This window comes from Phalacrocorax aristotelis, unplaced genomic scaffold, assembly GCF_949628215.1.
Source record: "Phalacrocorax aristotelis unplaced genomic scaffold, bGulAri2.1 scaffold_289, whole genome shotgun sequence".
NCBI classification, from domain to species: domain Eukaryota; kingdom Metazoa; phylum Chordata; class Aves; order Suliformes; family Phalacrocoracidae; genus Phalacrocorax; species Phalacrocorax aristotelis.
The window spans coordinates 21145-40500 of record NW_027441242.1 but is presented as its reverse complement, the minus strand read 5'-3'; the positions used below and the strand labels follow the sequence as shown (position 1 = coordinate 40500).

The 19356-nt window shown below is 69.5% G+C and overlaps 1 protein-coding gene across 1 annotated transcript in view; it reads right to left on the bottom strand.

Annotated features, from left to right (window-relative positions):
• Positions 1-3: 3 nt before the first annotated feature.
• The window catches only part of LOC142051166 (chromodomain-helicase-DNA-binding protein 3-like), a gene marked incomplete at its 3' end in the record, with an annotated part of 39479 nt that continues 20126 nt past the window's right edge, over positions 4-19356 (bottom strand). The window contains exons 9-18 of the mRNA XM_075080349.1: positions 15723-15901; positions 14538-14768; positions 13510-13707; positions 11493-11707; positions 8281-8412; positions 5966-6065; positions 4676-4867; positions 2660-2860; positions 1799-1936; positions 4-51 (exon numbers count right to left, since the gene is read on the bottom strand). Coding sequence (XP_074936450.1) covers positions 4-51; positions 1799-1936; positions 2660-2860; positions 4676-4867; positions 5966-6065; positions 8281-8412; positions 11493-11707; positions 13510-13707; positions 14538-14768; positions 15723-15901 — 1634 coding nt within the window. The remainder of the gene's footprint in view (positions 52-1798; positions 1937-2659; positions 2861-4675; positions 4868-5965; positions 6066-8280; positions 8413-11492; positions 11708-13509; positions 13708-14537; positions 14769-15722; positions 15902-19356) is intronic.

Sequence of the window (19356 nt, the reverse complement as noted above, 5' to 3'; positions counted from 1 at the left end):
CGTCAGCAGCAGCTTGTGCTCGATCTTGTACCCGTTCAGCACCCGAAAAAAACTGCGGGGGGGTCACCCACGGACCCCCGCAGCCGGGAGAGACCCCCCGATCCCACCCAGGGCACCCACGGACCCCCGCGGCCGGGAGGGACCCCCCGATCCCGCCCAGGGCACCCACGGACCCCCGTGCCCGGGAGGGACCCCCCGATCCCACCCAGGGCACCCACGGACCCCCGCGGCCGGGAGGGACCCCCCAATCCCACCCAGGGCACCCACGGACCCCCGCGGCTGGGGGAGACCCCCCCGATCCCACCCAGGGCACCCACGGACCCCCGCGGCTGGGGGAGACCCCCCGATCCCACCCAGGGCACCCACGGACCCCCGTGCCCGGGAGGGACCCCCCGATCCCACCCAGGGCACCCACGGACCCCCGTGCCCGGGAGGGACCCCCCGATCCCACCCAGGGCACCCACGGACCCCCGCGGCCGGGAGGGACCCCCCAATCCCACCCAGGGCACCCACGGACCCCCGCGGCCGGGAGAGACCCCCCGATCCCACCCAGGGCACCCACGGACCCCCGCGGCTGGGGGAGACCCCCCGATCCCACCCAGGGCACCCACGGACCCCCGCGGCCGGGAGGGACCCCCCGATCCCACCCAGGGCACCCACGGACCCCGGCATCCAGGGATCACCCCCCTTAAGAGCACCCAGGAACCCAGGCACCCCCTCCACAGGGGACCCACACATCCAGGTGCCCCCCACCCTGGGGTCCCCACATCCAGGCACCCTTCCCCGTGCCCCCAGGTATCTGGGTGCCCCCCACCCTGGGCTCCCCATATCCAGGCACCCCACCCAGTGCCCCCAGGTATCTGGGTGCCCCCCACCCAGTGCCCCCAGGTATCCAGGGGACCCCCACTCTGGGCTCCCCACTGTCCGTGTGCCCTTCCCAGTGGCCCCACGCATCCGGGTGCCCCCCACCCCATGCCCCCAGGTATCCGGGTGCCCCCACCCTGGGGACCCCAAATCCAGGCACCCCACCCAGTGCCCCCAGGTATCCGGGTGCCCTTCCCAGTGCCCCCATGTACCCAGGTGCCCCCCACCCAGTGCCCCCAGGTATCCGGGTGCCCTTCCCAGTGCCCCCATGTACCCAGGTGCCCCCCACCCAGTGCCCCCAGGTATCCAGGTACCCCCACTCTGGGCTCCCCACTGTCCGTGTGCCCTTCCCAGTGCCCCCAGGTATCCGGGTGCCCCCCACCCCATGCCCCCAGGTATCCGGGTGCCCCCACCCTGGGGACCCCAAATCCAGGCACCCTTCCCAGTACCCCCATGTACCCAGGTGCCCCCCACCCAGTGCCCCCAGGTATCTGGGTGCCCCCACTCTGGGCTCCCCACTGTCCGTGTGCCTTTCCCAGCGGCCCCACGCATCCGGGTGCCCCCCACCCCGTGCCCCCAGGTATCCGGGTGCCCCCCACCCAGTGCCCCCAGGTATCCGGGTGCCCTTCCCAGTGCCCCCAGGTATCCGGGTACCCCCACTCTGGGCTCCCCACTGTCCGTGTGCCCTTCCCAGTGGCCCCACGCATCCGGGTGCCCCCCACCCCGTGCCCCCAGGTATCTGGGTGCCCCCCACCCAGTGCCCCCAGGTATCCGGGTGCCCTTCCCAGTGCCCCCAGGTATCCGGGTACCCCCACTCTGGGCTCCCCACTGTCCGTGTGCCCTTCCCAGTGGCCCCACGCATCCGGGTGCCCCCCACCCCGTGCCCCCAGGTATCTGGGTGCCCCCCACCCTGGGGACCCCGGCGCCCGGGCACCTTGGACTGGTTGTTCTTGAGGCGATGGGCCTCGTCCACCACGAGGCAGGCCCAGCGGATGGAGCCCAGCGCCGCCTGGTCGATGGTGATCAGCTCGTAGGAGGTCAGCAGCACGTGGAACTTCACCTGCGCCTCCCGCTGCCGTGACCGTCAGCACCCAGGGGTGCCCCCGGGGATCCCCGGCGGCTTGGGGGCACCCCCGGCGGCAGGGGGGACCCCGACCCAGTGCACCACCGCCACCCGCCGTCCCGAAGCGCCCCCACCCACCCCGGGATGCGGGTGGGCAGCGCACCCCGATCCCCCCAAAGGCATCTGGTCACCCCAGCACCCCGACCCCTGCTGGGACCCTCTGGGGCACCCCGACCCTCCTTTATACCCTCCCGCTGTAGCCCCCCAAAGGCACCCACGTGTCCGGGTGCAGCACCCACACCCCCAAAGGCACCCAGGTGTCCACCTATAGCCCCCCAAAGGCACCCAGGAGTCCGGGCGCAGCACCCCCACCCCGAAGGCACCCGGGAGTCCGGGCGCAGCACCCCCACCCCGAAGGCACCCAGGATCACAGCTGTAACCCCCCAAAAGCACCCAAGTGTCTGGCTGCAGCCCCCCAAAGGCCCCCGGGAGTCCGGGCGCAGCACCCCCACCCCAAAGGCCCCCAGGAGTCCGGGCGCAGCACCCCCACCCCGAAGGCCCCCGGGAGTCCGGGCGCAGCACCCCCACCCCAAAGGCCCCCGGGAGTCCGGGCGCAGCACCCCCACCCCAAAGGCCCCCAGGAGTCCGGGCGCAGCACCCCCACCCCCGAAGGCCCCCAGGAGTCCGGGCGCAGCACCCCCACCCCCGAAGGCACCCCAGCACCCGTCTCACCTTCATCTTGAAGGCCTTCTTGCCCCCCTTCATGGCGTTGTCGTCGAAGGAGAACTCGTTCTCGCGGATGATGGCCCGGCTGTCCTTGTCCCCGGTGTAGGTGACGACGTAGAAGGCGGGGGCCCACATCTGGAACTCCCGCTCCCAGTTGATGATGGTGGAGAGCGGGGCGCTGACGAGGAACGGGCCCTTGGTGTGGCCCTGGGGGACAGCGCGTCACACGGGGACACGGGGACGGGGCCCTTGGGGGACGTGGGGACAGTGTGACACAGGGGGGAGGGGGGGCTGCGTGGGGCGGGGGCCTTGGGGAGGGCGGGGGACGGGGCGTGGGGACACGGGGAGGGCGTGGGATGGGGCCTTGGGGACACAGGGACACCGGGACGGGGCCCTTGGGGGACGTGGGGACAGTGTGACACAGGGGGGAGGGGGGGCTGCGTGGGGCGGGGGCCTTGGGGAGGGCGGGGGACGGGGCGTGGGGACACAGGGACGGGGCGGGATGGGGCCTGGGGGACACAGGGGCGGTGTGGCACAGGGGGACAGTGTGGGCCAGGCGGGTGACACCAGGGCCAGGTGGGTGACACCAGGATCAGGAAGGTGACACCGGGGACCCAAGTGGGTGACAGCGGGATCAGGAAGGTGACACCAGGGGCCAAGCAAGTGACACTGGGGCCAGGCAGGTGACACCGGGGTCCCAGTGGGCAACACCGGGGGCCCAGTAGGTGACACTAGAGGCCAGGCAGGCGACACCAGGGGCCAAGTGGGTGATACCAGGGGCCCAGTGGGTGACACTGGTGCCAGGAAGGTGACACCAGGGGCCAGGCGGGTGACACTGGTGCCAGGAAGGCGACACCGGGGGCCAGGCGGGTGACACCGGGGGCCCAGTGGGTGACGCTGGTGCCAGGAAGGCGACACCAGGGCCCAGGTGGGTGACACCAGGGGCCAGGCGGGTGACACCGGGGGCCAAGTGGGCGACACTGGTGCCAGGAAGGCGACACCAGGGGCCAGGCGGGTGACACCGGGGGCCAAGTGGGCGACACCAGGGGCCAGGCAGGTGACACCGGGGCCCCAGTGGGTGACACTGGTGCCAGGAAGGCGACACCAGGGGCCAGGTGGGTGACACCAGGGGCCAAGTGGGCGACACTGGTGCCAGGAAGGCGACACCAGGGGCCAGGTGGGTGACACCAGGGGCCAAGTGGGCGACACTGGTGCCAGGAAGGCGACACCAGGGGCCAGGCGGGTGACACCGGGGGCCAAGTGGGCGACACTGGTGCCAGGAAGGCGACACCAGGGGCCAGGCGGGTGACACCGGGGGCCAAGTGGGCGACACCACGGGCCAGGCAGGTGACACCGGGGGCCAAGTGGGCGACACTGGTGCCAGGAAGGCGACACCAGGGGCCAGGTGGGTGACACCGGGGGCCCAGTGGGTGACACTGGTGCCAGGAAGGCGACACTGGGGGCCAGGTGGGTGACACCGGGGGCCAAGTGGGCGACACTGGTGCCAGGAAGGCGACACCAGGGGCCAGGCGGGTGACACCGGGGGCCAAGCGGGCGACACCAGGGGCCAGGCGGGTGACACCGGGGCCCCAGTGGGTGACACTGGTGCCAGGAAGGCGACACCAGGGGCCAGGCGGGTGACACCGGGGGCCAAGTGGGCGACACCAGGGGCCAGGCAGGTGACACCAGGGGCCAGGCGGGTGACACCGGGGGCCAAGTGGGCGACACCAGGGGCCAGGCGGGTGACACCGGGGCCCCAGTGGGTGACACTGGTGCCAGGAAGGCGACACCAGGGGCCAGGTGGGTGACACCAGGGGCCAAGTGGGCGACACTGGTGCCAGGAAGGCGACACCAGGGGCCAGGTGGGTGACACCAGGGGCCAGGTGGGCGACACTGGTGCCAGGAAGGCGACACCGGGTGCCAGGCAGGCGACACCGGGGTCCCAGTGGGCGACACCAGGACCAGGCGGGTGACACCGGGATGAGGCAGGTGACACCGGGGGCCAGGCGAGAGCGCCCTCACCTCCTTGTAGAGGGAGTAGAGGAAGACGATGGTCTGGATGGTCTTGCCCAGCCCCATCTCGTCGGCCAGGATGGTGTCGGTGCTCTGGGCCCAGGAGAAGCGCAGCCAGTTCAGCCCCTCGAGCTGGTAGAGGTGCAACGTGCCGCCCGTCGCCGTGATGAACCGCGGCTGCGTCTCGTACTTCACCGTCGGCTGCCGGGGTGGGAGACGCTGTCGGTGGGTGGGGGGACCCAGGCGCCCCCCCCCCTCAAAGGGGTTATTCATGACATGGAGGTCTCAGGGGATCTGGGGGGACTCAGGAGTCTGGGTGGCTGCACCCCTACCCTGTGCCATGGAGGTGCCGGGGGACCCAGGTGTCCAGAGAAGGGACCCAGGAGTCTGGAGAGGGGACCCAAGGGTCCATGGGGGGACCCAGGTGTCCATGGGGGGACCCAGGCTTCCGGGAAGGGGACCCAGGCTTCCGGGAAGGGGACCCAGGTGTCCGGGAAGGGGACCCAAGGGTCCATGGGGACACCCAGACATCTGGGAGGGGGACCCAGGTGTACGGACAGGGGACCCAGGTGTCTGGAGAGGGGACCCAAGGGACCATGGGGGGGACCCAGGTGTCCATGGGGGGACCCAGGCTTCGGGGAAGGGGACCCAGGTATCCGGAGAGGGGACCCAAGGGACCATGGGGGGACCCAGGTGTCCATGGGGGGACCCAGGTGTCTGGAGAGGGGACCCAAGGGACCATGGGGGGACCCAGGTGTCCATGGGGGGACCCAGGCTTCGGGGAAGGGGACCCAGGTGTCCGGGAAGGGGACCCAAGGGTCCATGGGGACACCCAGACATCTGGGAGGGGGACCCAGGTGTATGGACAGGGGACCCAGGTGTCTGGAGAGGGGACCCAAGGGACCGTGGGGGGCCCCAGACATCTGGGGGGACACCCAGGCATCCAGGAAGGGGATCCAAGCATCCAGAGGACTCAAGTGTCCAATGGGAGGCACCCAGGGGTGGGGGGACCCAGGCATGGTGGGGAGTCAAGGGACCATGGAGGGGACCCAGGTGTCTGGAGAGGGGACCCAAGGGACCGTGGGGGGCCCCAGACATCTGGGGGGACACCCAGGCATCCAGGAAGGGGATCCAAGCATCCAGAGGACTCAAGTGTCCAATGGGAGGCACCCAGGGGTGGGGGGACCCAGGCATGGTGGGGAGTCAAGGGACCATGGAGGGGACCCAGGTGTCTGGAGTACTATGGGGTCCAATGGGAGGCACCCAGGGGTGGGGGCACCCAGGGGTGGGGGCACTCACGTCGTTGGTGGGGGAGTCGGGGGGTCCCTCCCCCGGCGTCTCCTTTTTCTTCTTCTTGTAGCGCCGGGGCTGGGCTGGGTCCTCCCCCATGAACACCTCCCTGGGGACGGGGGGACACGGGGGGACACGGGGGGGTCACAAGGACATGGGGGACACGGGGACACCGAGAGGGGTAAGGACACGAGAGGGACACAGGGATGTGGGGGGTTATGGGGGGCACAGGGAGGGACATGAGGACATGGAGGGGACACAGGGATGCGGGGGGTTATGGGGGGCACAGGGACATGGGGGGGACACACAGGGACACCAGGAGGGGTGGGGACACAGGGGGGGACACAGGACACATGCCAACATGGGGACACGGGGACAGCAGAGGGACACGTGGCAGCATGAGGGCGTTGGGGGACTTCTGGGGATGCGGGGGGCACGTGGGCAGAAGGCGTGTCCCCGTGTCCCCCCCGTGTCCCCATGTCCTTCCATGTCCCCGTGTCCCCTATATCCCCATGTCCCCATGTGCTCCCGTGTCACCATGTCCCCCGTGTCCCCACATCCTCCCATATCCCCCCACGTCCCCGTGTCCCTCACCAGTGCTCCCAGTAAGCACGTCCCCACGTGTCCCCACGTCCCCGTGTCCCTCACCAGTGCTCCCAGTAAGCACATCCCCATGTCCCCACGTCCCCGTGTCCCTCACCAGTGCTCCCAGTAAGCACGTCCCCACGTCCCCACGTCCCCGTGTCCCTCACCAGTGCTCCCAGTAAGCACATCCCCATGTCCCCACGTCCCCGTGTCCCTCACCAGTGCTCCCAGTAAGCACATCCCCATGTCCCCGTGTCCCCCCACGTCCCCGTGTCCCCCACCAGTGCTCCCAGTAAGCACATCCCCATGTCCCCGTGTCCCCCCACGTCCCCGTGTCCCCCACCAGTGCTCCCAGTAAGCACATCCCCATGTCCCCACGTCCCCGTGTCCCTCACCAGTGCTCCCAGTAAGCACATCCCCATGTCCCCACGTCCCCGTGTCCCCCACCAGTGCTCCCAGTAAGCACATCCCCATGTCCCCACGTCCCCGTGTCCCTCACCAGTGCTCCCAGTAAGCACATCCCCATGTCCCCACGTCCCCGTGTCCCTCACCAGTGCTCCCAGTAAGCACATCCCCATGTCCCCACGTCCCCGTGTCCCTCACCAGTGCTCCCAGTAAGCACATCCCCATGTCCCCACGTCCCCGTGTCCCTCACCAGTGCTCCCAGTAAGCACGTCCCCATGTCCCCACGTCCCCGTGTCCCTCACCAGTGCTCCCAGTAAGCACATCCCCATGTCCCCACGTCCCCGTGTCCCCCACCAGTGCTCCCAGTAAGCACATCCCCATGTCCCCACATCCCCGTGTCCCCCACCAGTGCTCCCAGTAAGCACATCCCCATGTCCCCACGTCCCCGTGTCCCTCACCAGTGCTCCCAGTAAGCACGTCCCCATGTCCCCACGTCCCCGTGTCCCTCACCAGTGCTCCCAGTAAGCACATCCCCATGTCCCCACGTCCCCGTGTCCCTCACCAGTGCTCCCAGTAAGCACGTCCCCATGTCCCCACGTCCCCGTGTCCCTCACCAGTGCTCCCAGTAAGCACGTCCCCATGTCCCCACGTCCCCGTGTCCCTCACCGGTGCTTCCAGTAAGCACATCCCCATGTCCCCACGTCCCCGTGTCCCCCACCAGTGCTCCCAGTAAGCACGTCCCCACGTCCCCGTGTCCCTCACCGGTGCTTCCAGTAAGCACGTCCCCATGTCCCCACGTCCCCGTGTCCCCCACCAGTGCTCCCAGTAAGCACATCCCCATGTCCCCACGTCCCCGTGTCCCCCACCTGTGCTCCCAGTAAGCACATCCCCATGTCCCCACATCCCCGTGTCCCTCACCAGTGCTCCCAGTAAGCACAGCCCCATGTCCCCACGTCCCCGTGTCCCCCACCTGTGCTCCCAGTAAGCACATCCCCATGTCCCCACGTCCCCGTGTCCCTCACCAGTGCTCCCAGTAAGCACATCCCCATGTCCCCACGTCCCCGTGTCCCTCACCAGTGCTCCCAGTAAGCACATCCCCATGTCCCCACGTCCCCGTGTCCCTCACCAGTGCTCCCAGTAAGCACATCCCCATGTCCCCACGTCCCCGTGTCCCTCACCAGTGCTCCCAGTAAGCACGTCCCCATGTCCCCACGTCCCCGTGTCCCTCACCAGTGCTCCCAGTAAGCACGTCCCCATGTCCCCACGTCCCCGTGTCCCTCACCAGTGCTCCCAGTAAGCACATCCCCATGTCCCCACGTCCCCGTGTCCCTCACCGGTGCTTCCAGTAGGCCAGCTTGTGGAGGTCGTAGTCGGGGATGGGCATCTCGTCCTCCTCCCAGGTGGCCTGGTCGTAGGGCAGGTCCCGCCACTTCACCAGGTAGTGGTACTGCCCCTTGCGGTCCACGCTGCGCGGCACGCCGTCACGCCCCGCACCGGCACCGGGCACGCCGGGCGGCGAGGGGGGACACCGGGCACCCGGGGGGACACCGGGCAGCGAGGGGGGACACCGGGCACCCGGGGGGACACCGGGCAGCGAGGGGGGACACCGGGCACCCGGGCACGCCGGGCAGCGAGGGGGGACACCGGGCACCCGGGGGGACACCGGGCAGCGAGGGGGGACACCGGGCAGCGAGGGGGGACACCGGGCACCCGGGGGGACACCGGGCAGCGAGGGGGGACACCGGGCACCCGGGCACGCCGGGCGGCGAGGGGGGACACCGGGCAGCGAGGGGGGACACCGGGCACCCAGGGGGACACCGGGCACCCGGGCACGCCGGGCGGCGAGGGGGGACACCGGGCACCCGGGGGGACACCGGGCAGCGAGGGGGGACACCGGGCACCCGAGGGGACACCGGGCAGCGAGGGGGGACACCGGGCACCCGGGCACGCCGGGCGGCGAGGGGGGACACCGGGCACCCGGGGGGACACCGGGCAGCGAGGGGGGACACCGGGCAGCGAGGGGACACCGGGCAGCGAGGGGGGACACCGGGCACCCGGGGGGACACCGGGCGGCGAGGGGGGACACTGGGCACCCGGGGGGACACCGGGCAGCGAGGGGACACCGGGCAGCGAGGGGGGACACCGGGCAGCGAGGGGACACCAGGCAGCGAGGGGGGACACCGGGCACCCGGGCACGCCGGGCAGCGAGGGGGGACACTGGGCACCCGGGGGGACACCGGGCAGCGAGGGGGGACACCGGGCACCCGGGGGGACACCGGGCAGCGAGGGGGGACACCGGGCTCCCGGGGGGACACCGGGCAGCGAGGGGGGACACCGGGCACCCGGGGGAACACCGGGCATCCGGGGACAACAGGCATCACGGGGACAACTGACACTGTGGGACAACAGGCATCATAGGGGACAACAGGCACCACGGGGGACAACAGGCACCGCGGCGACAACGGGCATCATGGGGACAATAGCCATCACGGGGACAACAAGCAGCACGGGGACAACAGGCGCTGCAGGGACAACAGGCGCTGCAGGGACACCGGGCACCACAGGGGCAACAGGCACCGCTGGGGGGCAACAGGCGCCCGGGGGGGAAACAGTCTCTGCATGGGGGAAACAGGCACCCGGGGGGGTAAAAGGCACTGCGGGGGGGCAACAGGGACCCACAGGGATGTCGGGCACCCACGGGTGACAGCAGACACCCATGGGGACACGGGACACCCCAAGGGACACGGGGTGCAATGCAGGGTCAGGCAGGGGCTGTCACATGCCACCAGGGTGCGGGTGACAGCGGGGCACGTGGAAGGCACCCGAGTGCCACCAGAGGTCACCCGCTGTCTCCGGCTGACATCAGGGAGACACTGGGGACACCCCAGCACAGGGGTTAGCCGGGGACACGGGGTCACACAGGGACAGGGACAGACGGACAGGAGGGTCACCTGGGGACACGGGGTCACACAGGGACAGGGACAGACGGACAGGAGGGTCACCTGGGGACACGGGGTCACACAGGGACAGGTGGACAGATGGACAGGACACGGGGTCACCTGGGGACATGGGGTCACACAGGGACAGACGGACAGGACACAGGGTCACCTGGGGACATGGGGTCACACAGGGACAGGGACAGACAGACAGGACACGGGGTTACCTGGGGACACGGGGTCACACAGGGACAGACGGACAGGACACAGGGTCACCTGGGGACATGGGGTCACACAGGGACAGATGGACAGGACACGGGGTCACCTGGGGACATGGGGTCACACAGGGACAGACGGACAGGACACGGGGTCACCTGGGGACATGGGGTCACACAGGGACAGATGGACAGATGGACAGGACACGGGGTCACCTGGGGACATGGGGTCACACAGGGACAGATGGACAGATGGACAGGACGCAGGGTCACCTGGGGACATGGGGTCACACAGGGACAGATGGACAGATGGACAGGACACGGGGTCACCTGGGGACATGGGGTCACACAGGGACAGATGGACAGATGGACAGGACACGGGGTCACCTGGGGACATGGGGTCACACAGGGACAGACGGACAGGACACGGGGTCACCTGGGGACATGGGGTCACACAGGGACAGATGGACAGGACGCAGGGTCACCTGGGGACACGGGGTCACACAGGGACAGGGACAGATGGACAGGACACGGGGTCACCTGGGGACATGGGGTCACACAGGGACAGACGGACAGGACACGGGGTCACCTGGGGACATGGGGTCACGCGGGGACAGACGGACAGAACACGGGGTCACCTGGGGACACGGGGTCACACAGGGACAGGGACAGACAGGACACAGGGTGACACGGGGTCACAGGGGACAGGGACACGCAGGACATGGGGTCACACAGGGACACAGAGGGACAGGGACAGATGGACAGGAGATGGGAGTGTTCCCATGGGTGCCAGGGGCCCCCCTGGATGCTGGGGGGCACCCATGGGTGCTGGGGGTGTCCTTAGAGGACCCAGGGGTGCCCAGAGTGTCCCCATGGGTGCTGGGGGGCACTGATGGGTTCTGGGGGGCACCCATGGGTGCTGGGGGTGTCCTTAGAGGACCCAGGAGTGCCCACAGTGTGCCCATGGGTGCCACCAGTGTCCCCAAACCCCACCCAGGCGTTCCCTCAGGCCCACACCAATGCCAGCCATCCCACCCCAATTTTTGGGGGGTCCCCATGTGTGCCAGGGGGCCACTGATGGGTGCTGGGGGCGTCCTTAGAGGACCATGGGGTGCCCAGAGTGTCCCCATGGGTGCCAGGGACCCCCTGGTTGCTGGGGGGCACCCATGGGTGCTGGGGGTGTCCTTAGAGGACCATGGGGTGCCCAGAGTGTCCCTATGGGTGCTGGGGGTGTCCTTAGAGGACCATGGGGTGCCCAGAGTGTCCCCACGGGTGCCCCGAGTGCCCCAAACCCCACCCAGGCCCTCCCCCGCCCCCGTGCCGATGCCACCCGTCCCCTCCCGCTTTCGGGGGTACCCCGCGGGCGCCACGCAGCACCCATGGGTGCCGCCCCACCTGTGGTTGATGATGCGGTGCACCGTCATCCACTCGGGTTTGATGCCGTAGCGGTAGAAGCGTTCTTCCATCCCCCCGAAAAGGGGGTCCCCCCCGGCCCCCCGTTTCTCGCTCTTGGGGTCGTCGTCCCCCGAGCCGTAGTCGAGGGGGGGCGGCTCGTCCATGTCGTTCTTGCGCTGGTAGTTGCGGTACATCACCAGGTGGAAGATCTCCAACTGGGGGGGACACGGGGGGGGCACCCCCAAATTAGGGGGGCAGGGGGGTCGTAAACACCCCCCCCACACACCCCTGGAAAGGGGGGTTCTGGGTGAGGAATGGGGGTGCTGCCCCTCTCTCCCTCCCCACCCTGGGGATGGGGGTGTCTTGGGGACCCAGGGGAGCGCTGCACATCATGGGGTGCCCGAGGTGGGGATGGCAAGGGTCCCCAAGAGTGGGGACCCCCCCAGCTGTGGTTATTGGGGTGTACCCAAGACTGGGGACCACCCAGGTAGGGATCTTGGGGCGTCCCCAGTCCTTGGGACCCCCAGCTGCAGTTGTTGGGGTGTCCCCAAGCCTAGGGACCACCCAGGTAGGGATCTTGGGGTATCCTCGGTCCTGGGGACCCCCAGCTGCGGTTATGGGGGTGTCCTGAACACTGGAGACCCCCCAGCTGGGGATATTGGGGTGTCCCTAGTCCTGAGGACCCCTCACATCCCCCCAGTTGAGCATACTGGGGTGTCCCCAAGCCTAGGGACCACCCAGGTAGGGATCTTGGGGTGTCCCCAGCCCTGAGGACCCCCAGCTGTGGTTATTGGGGTGTCCTGAACACTGGAGACCCCCCAGCTGAGGATATTGGGGTGCATCTAGTCCTGGGGACCCCCACATCCCACTGATGAGTATATGAGGCCCCCCCCCAAGTATTGGGGCCCCCCAACCTTCATATATCGGGGCCTCCCACTACTGGGGCTCACCAAGCTGGGTACACCAAGACACCCTGATACTGGGGCCCCCCAAGGGTGATATATCAGGACCCCCCCAATATCAGGGCCCCCCAAACTGGGTATACCAAGACCCCCCCCAATTCAGGGCCCCCAGGCTGTGTATACCAAGACCCACCGATATCAGGGCCCTCTGAGAGGGGTATGTTGGGGTCCCCCCAGTATTGAGGCCCCCCCAGATCTGGTATATTAGGCCCCCCCAGTATTGAGGCCCCCCTAAACCAAGTATATTGGGCCCCCCAGTATTGAGGCCCCCCCAAATTGGGTATGTTGGGGTCCCCCCAGTATTGAGGCCCCCCCAGATCTGGTATATTGGGCCCCCCCAGTATGGAGGCCCCCCTAAACCAAGTATATTGGGCCCCCCAGTATTGAGGCCCCCCCAAATTGGGTATGTTGGGGTCCCCCCAGTATTGAGGCCCCCCCAGATCTGGTATATTGGGCCCCCCCAGTATTGAGGGCCCCCTAAATCAGGTATATTGGGCCCCCCAGTATTGAGGCCCCCCCAAACCAAGTATATTGGGCCCCCCAGTATTGAGGCCCCCCCAAATTGGGTATGTTGGGGTCCCCCCAGTATTGAGGCCCCCCCAGATCTGGTATATTGGGCCCCCCCAGTATTGAGGCCCCCCTAAACCAAGTATATTGGGCCCCCCAGTATTGAGGCCCCCCCAAATTGGGTATGTTGGGGTCCCCCCAGTATTGAGGCCCCCCCAGATCTGGTATATTGGGCCCCCCCAGTATTGAGGCCCCCCTAAACCAAGTATATTGGGCCCCCCAGTACTGAGGCCCCCCCAAATTGGGTATGTTGGGGTCCCCCCAGTATTGAGGCCCCCCCAGATCTGGTATATTGGGCCCCCCCAGTATTGAGGGCCCCCTAAATCAGGTATATTGGGCCCCCCAGTATTGAGGCCCCCCCAAACCAGGTATATCAGAGCCTCCCCAGTATCAGGGCCCCTCGGGCTGTGTATACCAAGACCCCCCAGTATAAGGGCCCCCCCCCAATATCGGGGTGCCCCTGGGGGTCCGCGGGGGCCCCCCCATACCTGCAGCTCCTTGATCCAGGAGCAGTGCCAGTAGGAGAGCCCGACCCACTTGACGAAGAACTCGCGCTCGGAGCGGCCCTGCAGCGCCGGGGGAGGCCCCTCGGGGGGGGGGGCGCCGGGGGGGGCCCCCACGGGGGGGGGCGGCTCCCCCCACCGCCAGTACAGGATCTTCTGCACCCGCCCCTTCAGCACCGGGCACTGCGGGGGAGGGGGGACACACGACAGCGGTGTTGGGGACAGTGGGGGACACGGTGACGGCCACCTGGGGGGATGTGCGTCTGTGTGTCCCCCACGGGGTGGGAGCGCTGCGGGGGGCAGGTGTCCCCCCTGTCCCCAGACTGTCACCACCCCAACTGGGCCTGTCACCATCCCCAGACTGTCACCGTCCCCAACAGGACCCTGTGCCTGTCCCCAGACTGTCCTTGTCACCGTCCCTACCAGGTCTCGTCCCTGTCCCCAGCCTTCAGCCACCCCTGTCCCCATCAGGTCCTGTCATTGTCCCCAACCTTGAGCCATCCATGTCGCTGTCCCAATCAGGGCCTGTCACTGTCCCCAACCTTGAATCACCCCTGTCCCCAGCCTGTCCCTGTCCCCAACAGGGCCTGTCCCCATCCTCACGCTGTCCCCACACCCAGCCCTGCCCCCATCAGGGCCTGTCCCCAGCCCTGTTCCATCACCACCAGGTCCTCGTCCCTGTCCCCACCAGGTCCTGTCCTGTCCCCACCAGGTCCTTGTCCCATCCCCACCCCTGTCCTGTCCCCACCAGGTCCCTGTCCCCATCCCCACCAGTTCCTTGTCCCCATCCCCACCAGGTCCCATCCCCGTCCCCACCAGGTCCTGTCCTGTCCCCACCAGGTCCTTGTCCCATCCCCACCCCTGTCCCCATGCCATCCCCACCACATCCGGGTCCCTCCCCGTCCCCACCAGGTCCCCGTCCCATCCCCACCGCGTCCGGGTCCCTCCCCGTCCCCAGCGGGCCCCCCCGCCCCCCTCCCCGCCCCCCTCCCCGCGTCCCCGCATCCCCGCACCGTGCAGCGGGGACAGAGCCACTCGCCGTTGGGGACCTCGGGCAGGGGGGGGTTGAGGCAGTGGATGTGGTAGGAGGAGACGCAGGCGTCGCAGCAGAGCAGCTCCCCGCCGTCCTTGCACACCCGGCAGTACTCCATGTGGTCATCCTCCTCCTCCTTCTCCCCTTCCTCCTCCTCCTCTTCCTCCTCCTCCTCTTCCTCCTTCGCTTCCCACTGCACCCCCTCCTTCTCCTGAGAGACACCCAGCGTCAGGCACCCCAAACCTCCTGGGGAGGCCCTCAAAACAGCACCCAGGGAGCCCAAACCTCCTGAGGACACCCTGAGGGACACCCAGATCCCCTGGGGACACCCTGAGGGACACCCAAACCTCCTGGGGACGCCCTGAGGGACACCCAAATCCTCTGGAGACACCCTGAGGGACACCCAAACCTCCTGGGGACACCCTGAGGGACACCCAAATCCTCTGGAGACACCCTGAGGGACACCCAAACCCTCTGGAGACACCCTGAGGGACACCCAAACCTCCTGGGGACACCCTGAGGGACACCCAAACCTCCTGGGGACACCCTGAGGGACACCCAAATCCTCTGGAGACACCCTGAGGGACACCCAAACCTCCTGGGGACACCCTGAGGGACACCCAAATCCTCTGGAGACACCCTGAGGGACACCCAAATCCCCTGGAGACACCCTGAGGGACACCCAAACCTCCTGGGGACACCCTGAGGGACACCCAAATCCCCTGGAGACACTCCTAGGGACACCTAAACCTCCTCAGGACACCCTGAGGGACACCCAAACCTCCTGAGAACACCCTGAGGGACACTGAAATCTCTTGGGAACAACCTGAGGGACACCCAAATCCCCTGGAGACACTCCTAGGGACACCCAAACCTCCTCAGAGGACCCCCAATCCACCCCGGGACCCCTCTAGGAACCCCCAAACCCTCAAAGAACCTCCACAGAGACCCCTGAAGCCCCCCAGGATCCCCCTAAGGATCCCCAACCCCCCCAGGGACCCCTCTAGGAACCCCCAAACCCTCAAAGAACCAGCCTAGAGGCCCCTGAAGCCCCCCAGGATCCCCCCTAAGGACCCCCAACCCCTCCAGGGACCCCTCTAGGAACCCCCAAACCCTCAAAGAACCCCGCCCAGAGACCCCCAAAGCCCCCCACGCCGCAGCTCACGCAGTGGGGGCAGCTCCAGCGTCCCTCGGGCGCGCGGTCAAGCTCGGGGTCGAGGCAGACGAGGTGGTAGGCGCGGGGGCAGGTGTCGCAGAGGATGATCTCCCCGCCCTGCTGGCACACCTCGCAGTAGTCCTGGTGGTCCGTCTCGTAGCCGTCCCCCTCCTCCTCCGGCCCCGGCCCTGCGGGGACGCCACGCACCGCCCGCTGCCACCCGGCTGGATGGGGGGGGGCACGGAGGGGGGACAGCGGGGGGGCAACGGGGACATGGGGGACAGGGGGATGGGGGCTTGGGGATGCTCAGGGGGGACAGGGACGCTCGGGAGGGGGATGGGGGACGGGGTGCTGGGGAGGGGGACAGGGGCGCTCGGGAGGGGGATGGAGGACAGGGGTGCTGGGGAGGGGGACAGGGGCGCTCGGGAGGGGGATGGAGGACAGGGGTGCTGGGGAGGGGGACAGGGGCGCTCGGGAGGGGGAAGGGGGGACAGGGGTGCTGGGGAGGGGGACAGGGGCGCTCGGGAGGGGGATGGAGGACAGGGGTGCTGGGGAGGGGGACAGGGGCGCTCGGGAGGGGGAAGGGGGGACAGGGGTACTGGGGAGGGGGATGGTGGCTTGGGGACGCTCAGGGGTGGGGACATGGAGGACAGGGGTGCTGGGGAGGGGGACGGGGCGCTCGGGAGGGGGACGGGGGGACAGGGGTGCTGGGGAGGGGGATGGTGGCTTGGGGACGCTCAGGGGTGGGGACATGGAGGACAGGGGTGCTGGGGAGGGGGACAGGGGCGCTCGGGAGGGGGATGGAGGACAGGGGTGCTGGGGAGGGGGATGGTGGCTTGGGGACGCTCAGGGGTGGGGACATGGAGGACAGGGGTGCTGGGGAGGGGGACGGGGGGACAGGGGTGCTGGGGAGGGGGACGGGGGGACAGGGGCGCTGGGGAGGGGGACAGGGGCGCTGGGGACGCTTGGTGTGGGGACGGGGGACAGAGGTGCTGGTGAAGGGGACGGGGGGACAGGGGCGCTCGGGAGGGGGATGGGGCACAGGGTGCTCGGGAGGGGGACGGGGGTGCTGGGGAGGGGGACGGGGGGGACAGGGGTGCTGGGGAGGCGTACAGCAGGGATGGGGCGCTAGGGAGGGGGACGGGGGACGGGGGTGCTGGGGAGGGGGACGGGGGGACAGGGGTGCTGGGGAGGTGTACAGCAGGGATGGGGCACTGGGGAGGGGGACGGGGGTGCTGGGGAGGGGGACAGCAGGGATGGGGCACTGGGGAGGGGGACGGGGGTGCTGGGGCACTGGGGAGGGGGACGGGGGAACAGCAGTGCTGGGGGCACTGGGGAAGGGGACAGCAGGGGATAGTGGAGGACAGCAGGAGATAGGGGCGCTGGGGAGGGAACAGCAGGGGACAGGGCACTGGGGACACTGGGGAAGGGGAAAGCAGGGGACAGCAGGGGACAGCAGGGGACAGCAGGGGACAGGGGCGCTGAGGACAGTGGGGAGGGGGACAGTGGGGGACAGGGGCGCTGGGGACAGTGGGGAGGGGGACAGTGGGGGACGGGGCGCTGGGGACAGTGGGGAAGGGGACAGCAGGGACTGGGGCAGCGGGGGACAGGGGCACTGGGGGCACTGGGAACGGGGACAGAGGGGGACGAGGCGCTGGGAGCACTGGGGAGGGGGACAGTGGGGGACGGGGCAGCAGGGACTGGGGCAGCAGGGGACAGGGGCACTGGGGGCACTGGGGAGGGGGACAGAGGGGGACGAGGCGCTGGGGGCACTGGGGAGGGGGACAGTGGGGGACAGGGGCACTGGCGACAGTGGGGAAGGGGACAGCGGGGACTGGGGCAGCGGGGGACAGGGGCACTGGGGGCACTGGGAACGGGGACAGAGGGGGACGAGGCGCTGGGGGCACTGGGGAGGGGGACAGAGGGGGACGAGGCGCTGGGGGCACTGGGGAGGGGGACAGAGGGGGACGAGGCAGCGGGGACTGGGGCAGCGGGGGACAGGGGCACTGGGGGCACTGGGAACAGGGACAGAGGGGGACGAGGCGCTGGGGGCACTGGGGAGGGGGACAGTGGGGAAGGGGACAGCGGGGACTGGGGCAGCGGGGGACAGGGGCACTGGGGGCACTGGGAACGGGGACAGAGGGGGACGAGGCGCTGGGGGCACTGGGGAGGGGGACAGTGGGGGACAGGGGCACTGGCGACAGTGGGGAAGGGGACAGTGGGGACTGGGGCAGCGGGGGACAGGGGCACTGGGGGCACTGGGAACGGGGACAGAGGGGGACGAGGCGCTGGGGGCACTGGGGAGGGGGACAGAGGGGGACGAGGCGCTGGGGGCACTGGGGAGGGGGACAGTGGGGGACGGGGCAGCGGGGACAGGGGCAGCAGGGGACAGGGGCGCTGGGGGCACTGGGGAGGGGGACAGAGGAGGACGAGGCGCTGGGGGCACTGGGAATGGGGACAGAGGGGGATGAGGCGCTGGGGGCACTGGGAACAGGGACAGAGAGGGACGAGGCGCTGGGGGCACTGGGAACAGGGACAGAGGGGGACGAGGCGCTGGGGGCACTGGGGAGGGGGACAGTGGGGAAGGGGACAGCGGGGACTGGGGCAGCGGGGGACAGGGGCACTGGGGGCACTGGGAACGGGGACAGAGGGGGACGAGGCGCTGGGGGCACTGGGGAGGGGGACAGTGGGGGACAGGGGCACTGGCGACAGTGGGGAAGGGGACAGTGGGGACTGGGGCAGCGGGGGACAGGGGCACTGGGGGCACTGGGAACGGGGACAGAGGGGGACGAGGCGCTGGGGGCACTGGGGAGGGGGACAGAGGGGGACGAGGCGCTGGGGGCACTGGGGAGGGGGACAGTGGGGGACGGGGCAGCGGGGACAGGGGCAGCAGGGGACAGGGGCGCTGGGGGCACTGGGGAGGGGGACAGAGGAGGACGAGGCGCTGGGGGCACTGGGAATGGGGACAGAGGGGGATGAGGCGCTGGGGGCACTGGGAACAGGGACAGAGGGGGACGAGGTGCTGGGGGCACTGGGGACAGTGGGGAAGGGGACAGCAGGGACTGGGGCAGCGGGGGACAGGGGCACTGGGGGCACTGGGAACGGGGACAGAGGGGGACGAGGCGCTGGGGGCACTGGGGAGGAGGACAGTGGGGGACGGGGCACTGGGGACTGGGGCAGCAGGGGACAGGGGCACTGGGGGCACTGGGAACGGGGACAGAGAGGGACGAGGCGCTGGGGGCACTGGGAATGGGGACAGAGGGGGACGAGGCGCTGGGAGCACTGGGGAGGGGGACAGTGGGGGACGGGGCAGCGGGGACTGGGGCAGCGGGGGACAGGGGCACTGGGGGCACTGGGAACAGGGACAGAGGGGGACGAGGCGCTGGGGGCACTGGGGAGGGGGACAGTGGGGAAGGGGACAGCGGGGACTGGGGCAGCAGGGGACAGGGGCACTGGGGGCACTGGGAACGGGGACAGAGGGGGACGAGGCGCTGGGGGCACTGGGGAGGAGGACAGTGGGGGACAGGGGCACTGGCGACAGTGGGGAAGGGGACAGCAGGGACTGGGGCAGTGGGGGACAGGGGCACTGGGGGCACTGGGGAGGGGGACAGAGGGGGACAAGGCGCTGGGGGCACTGGGGAGG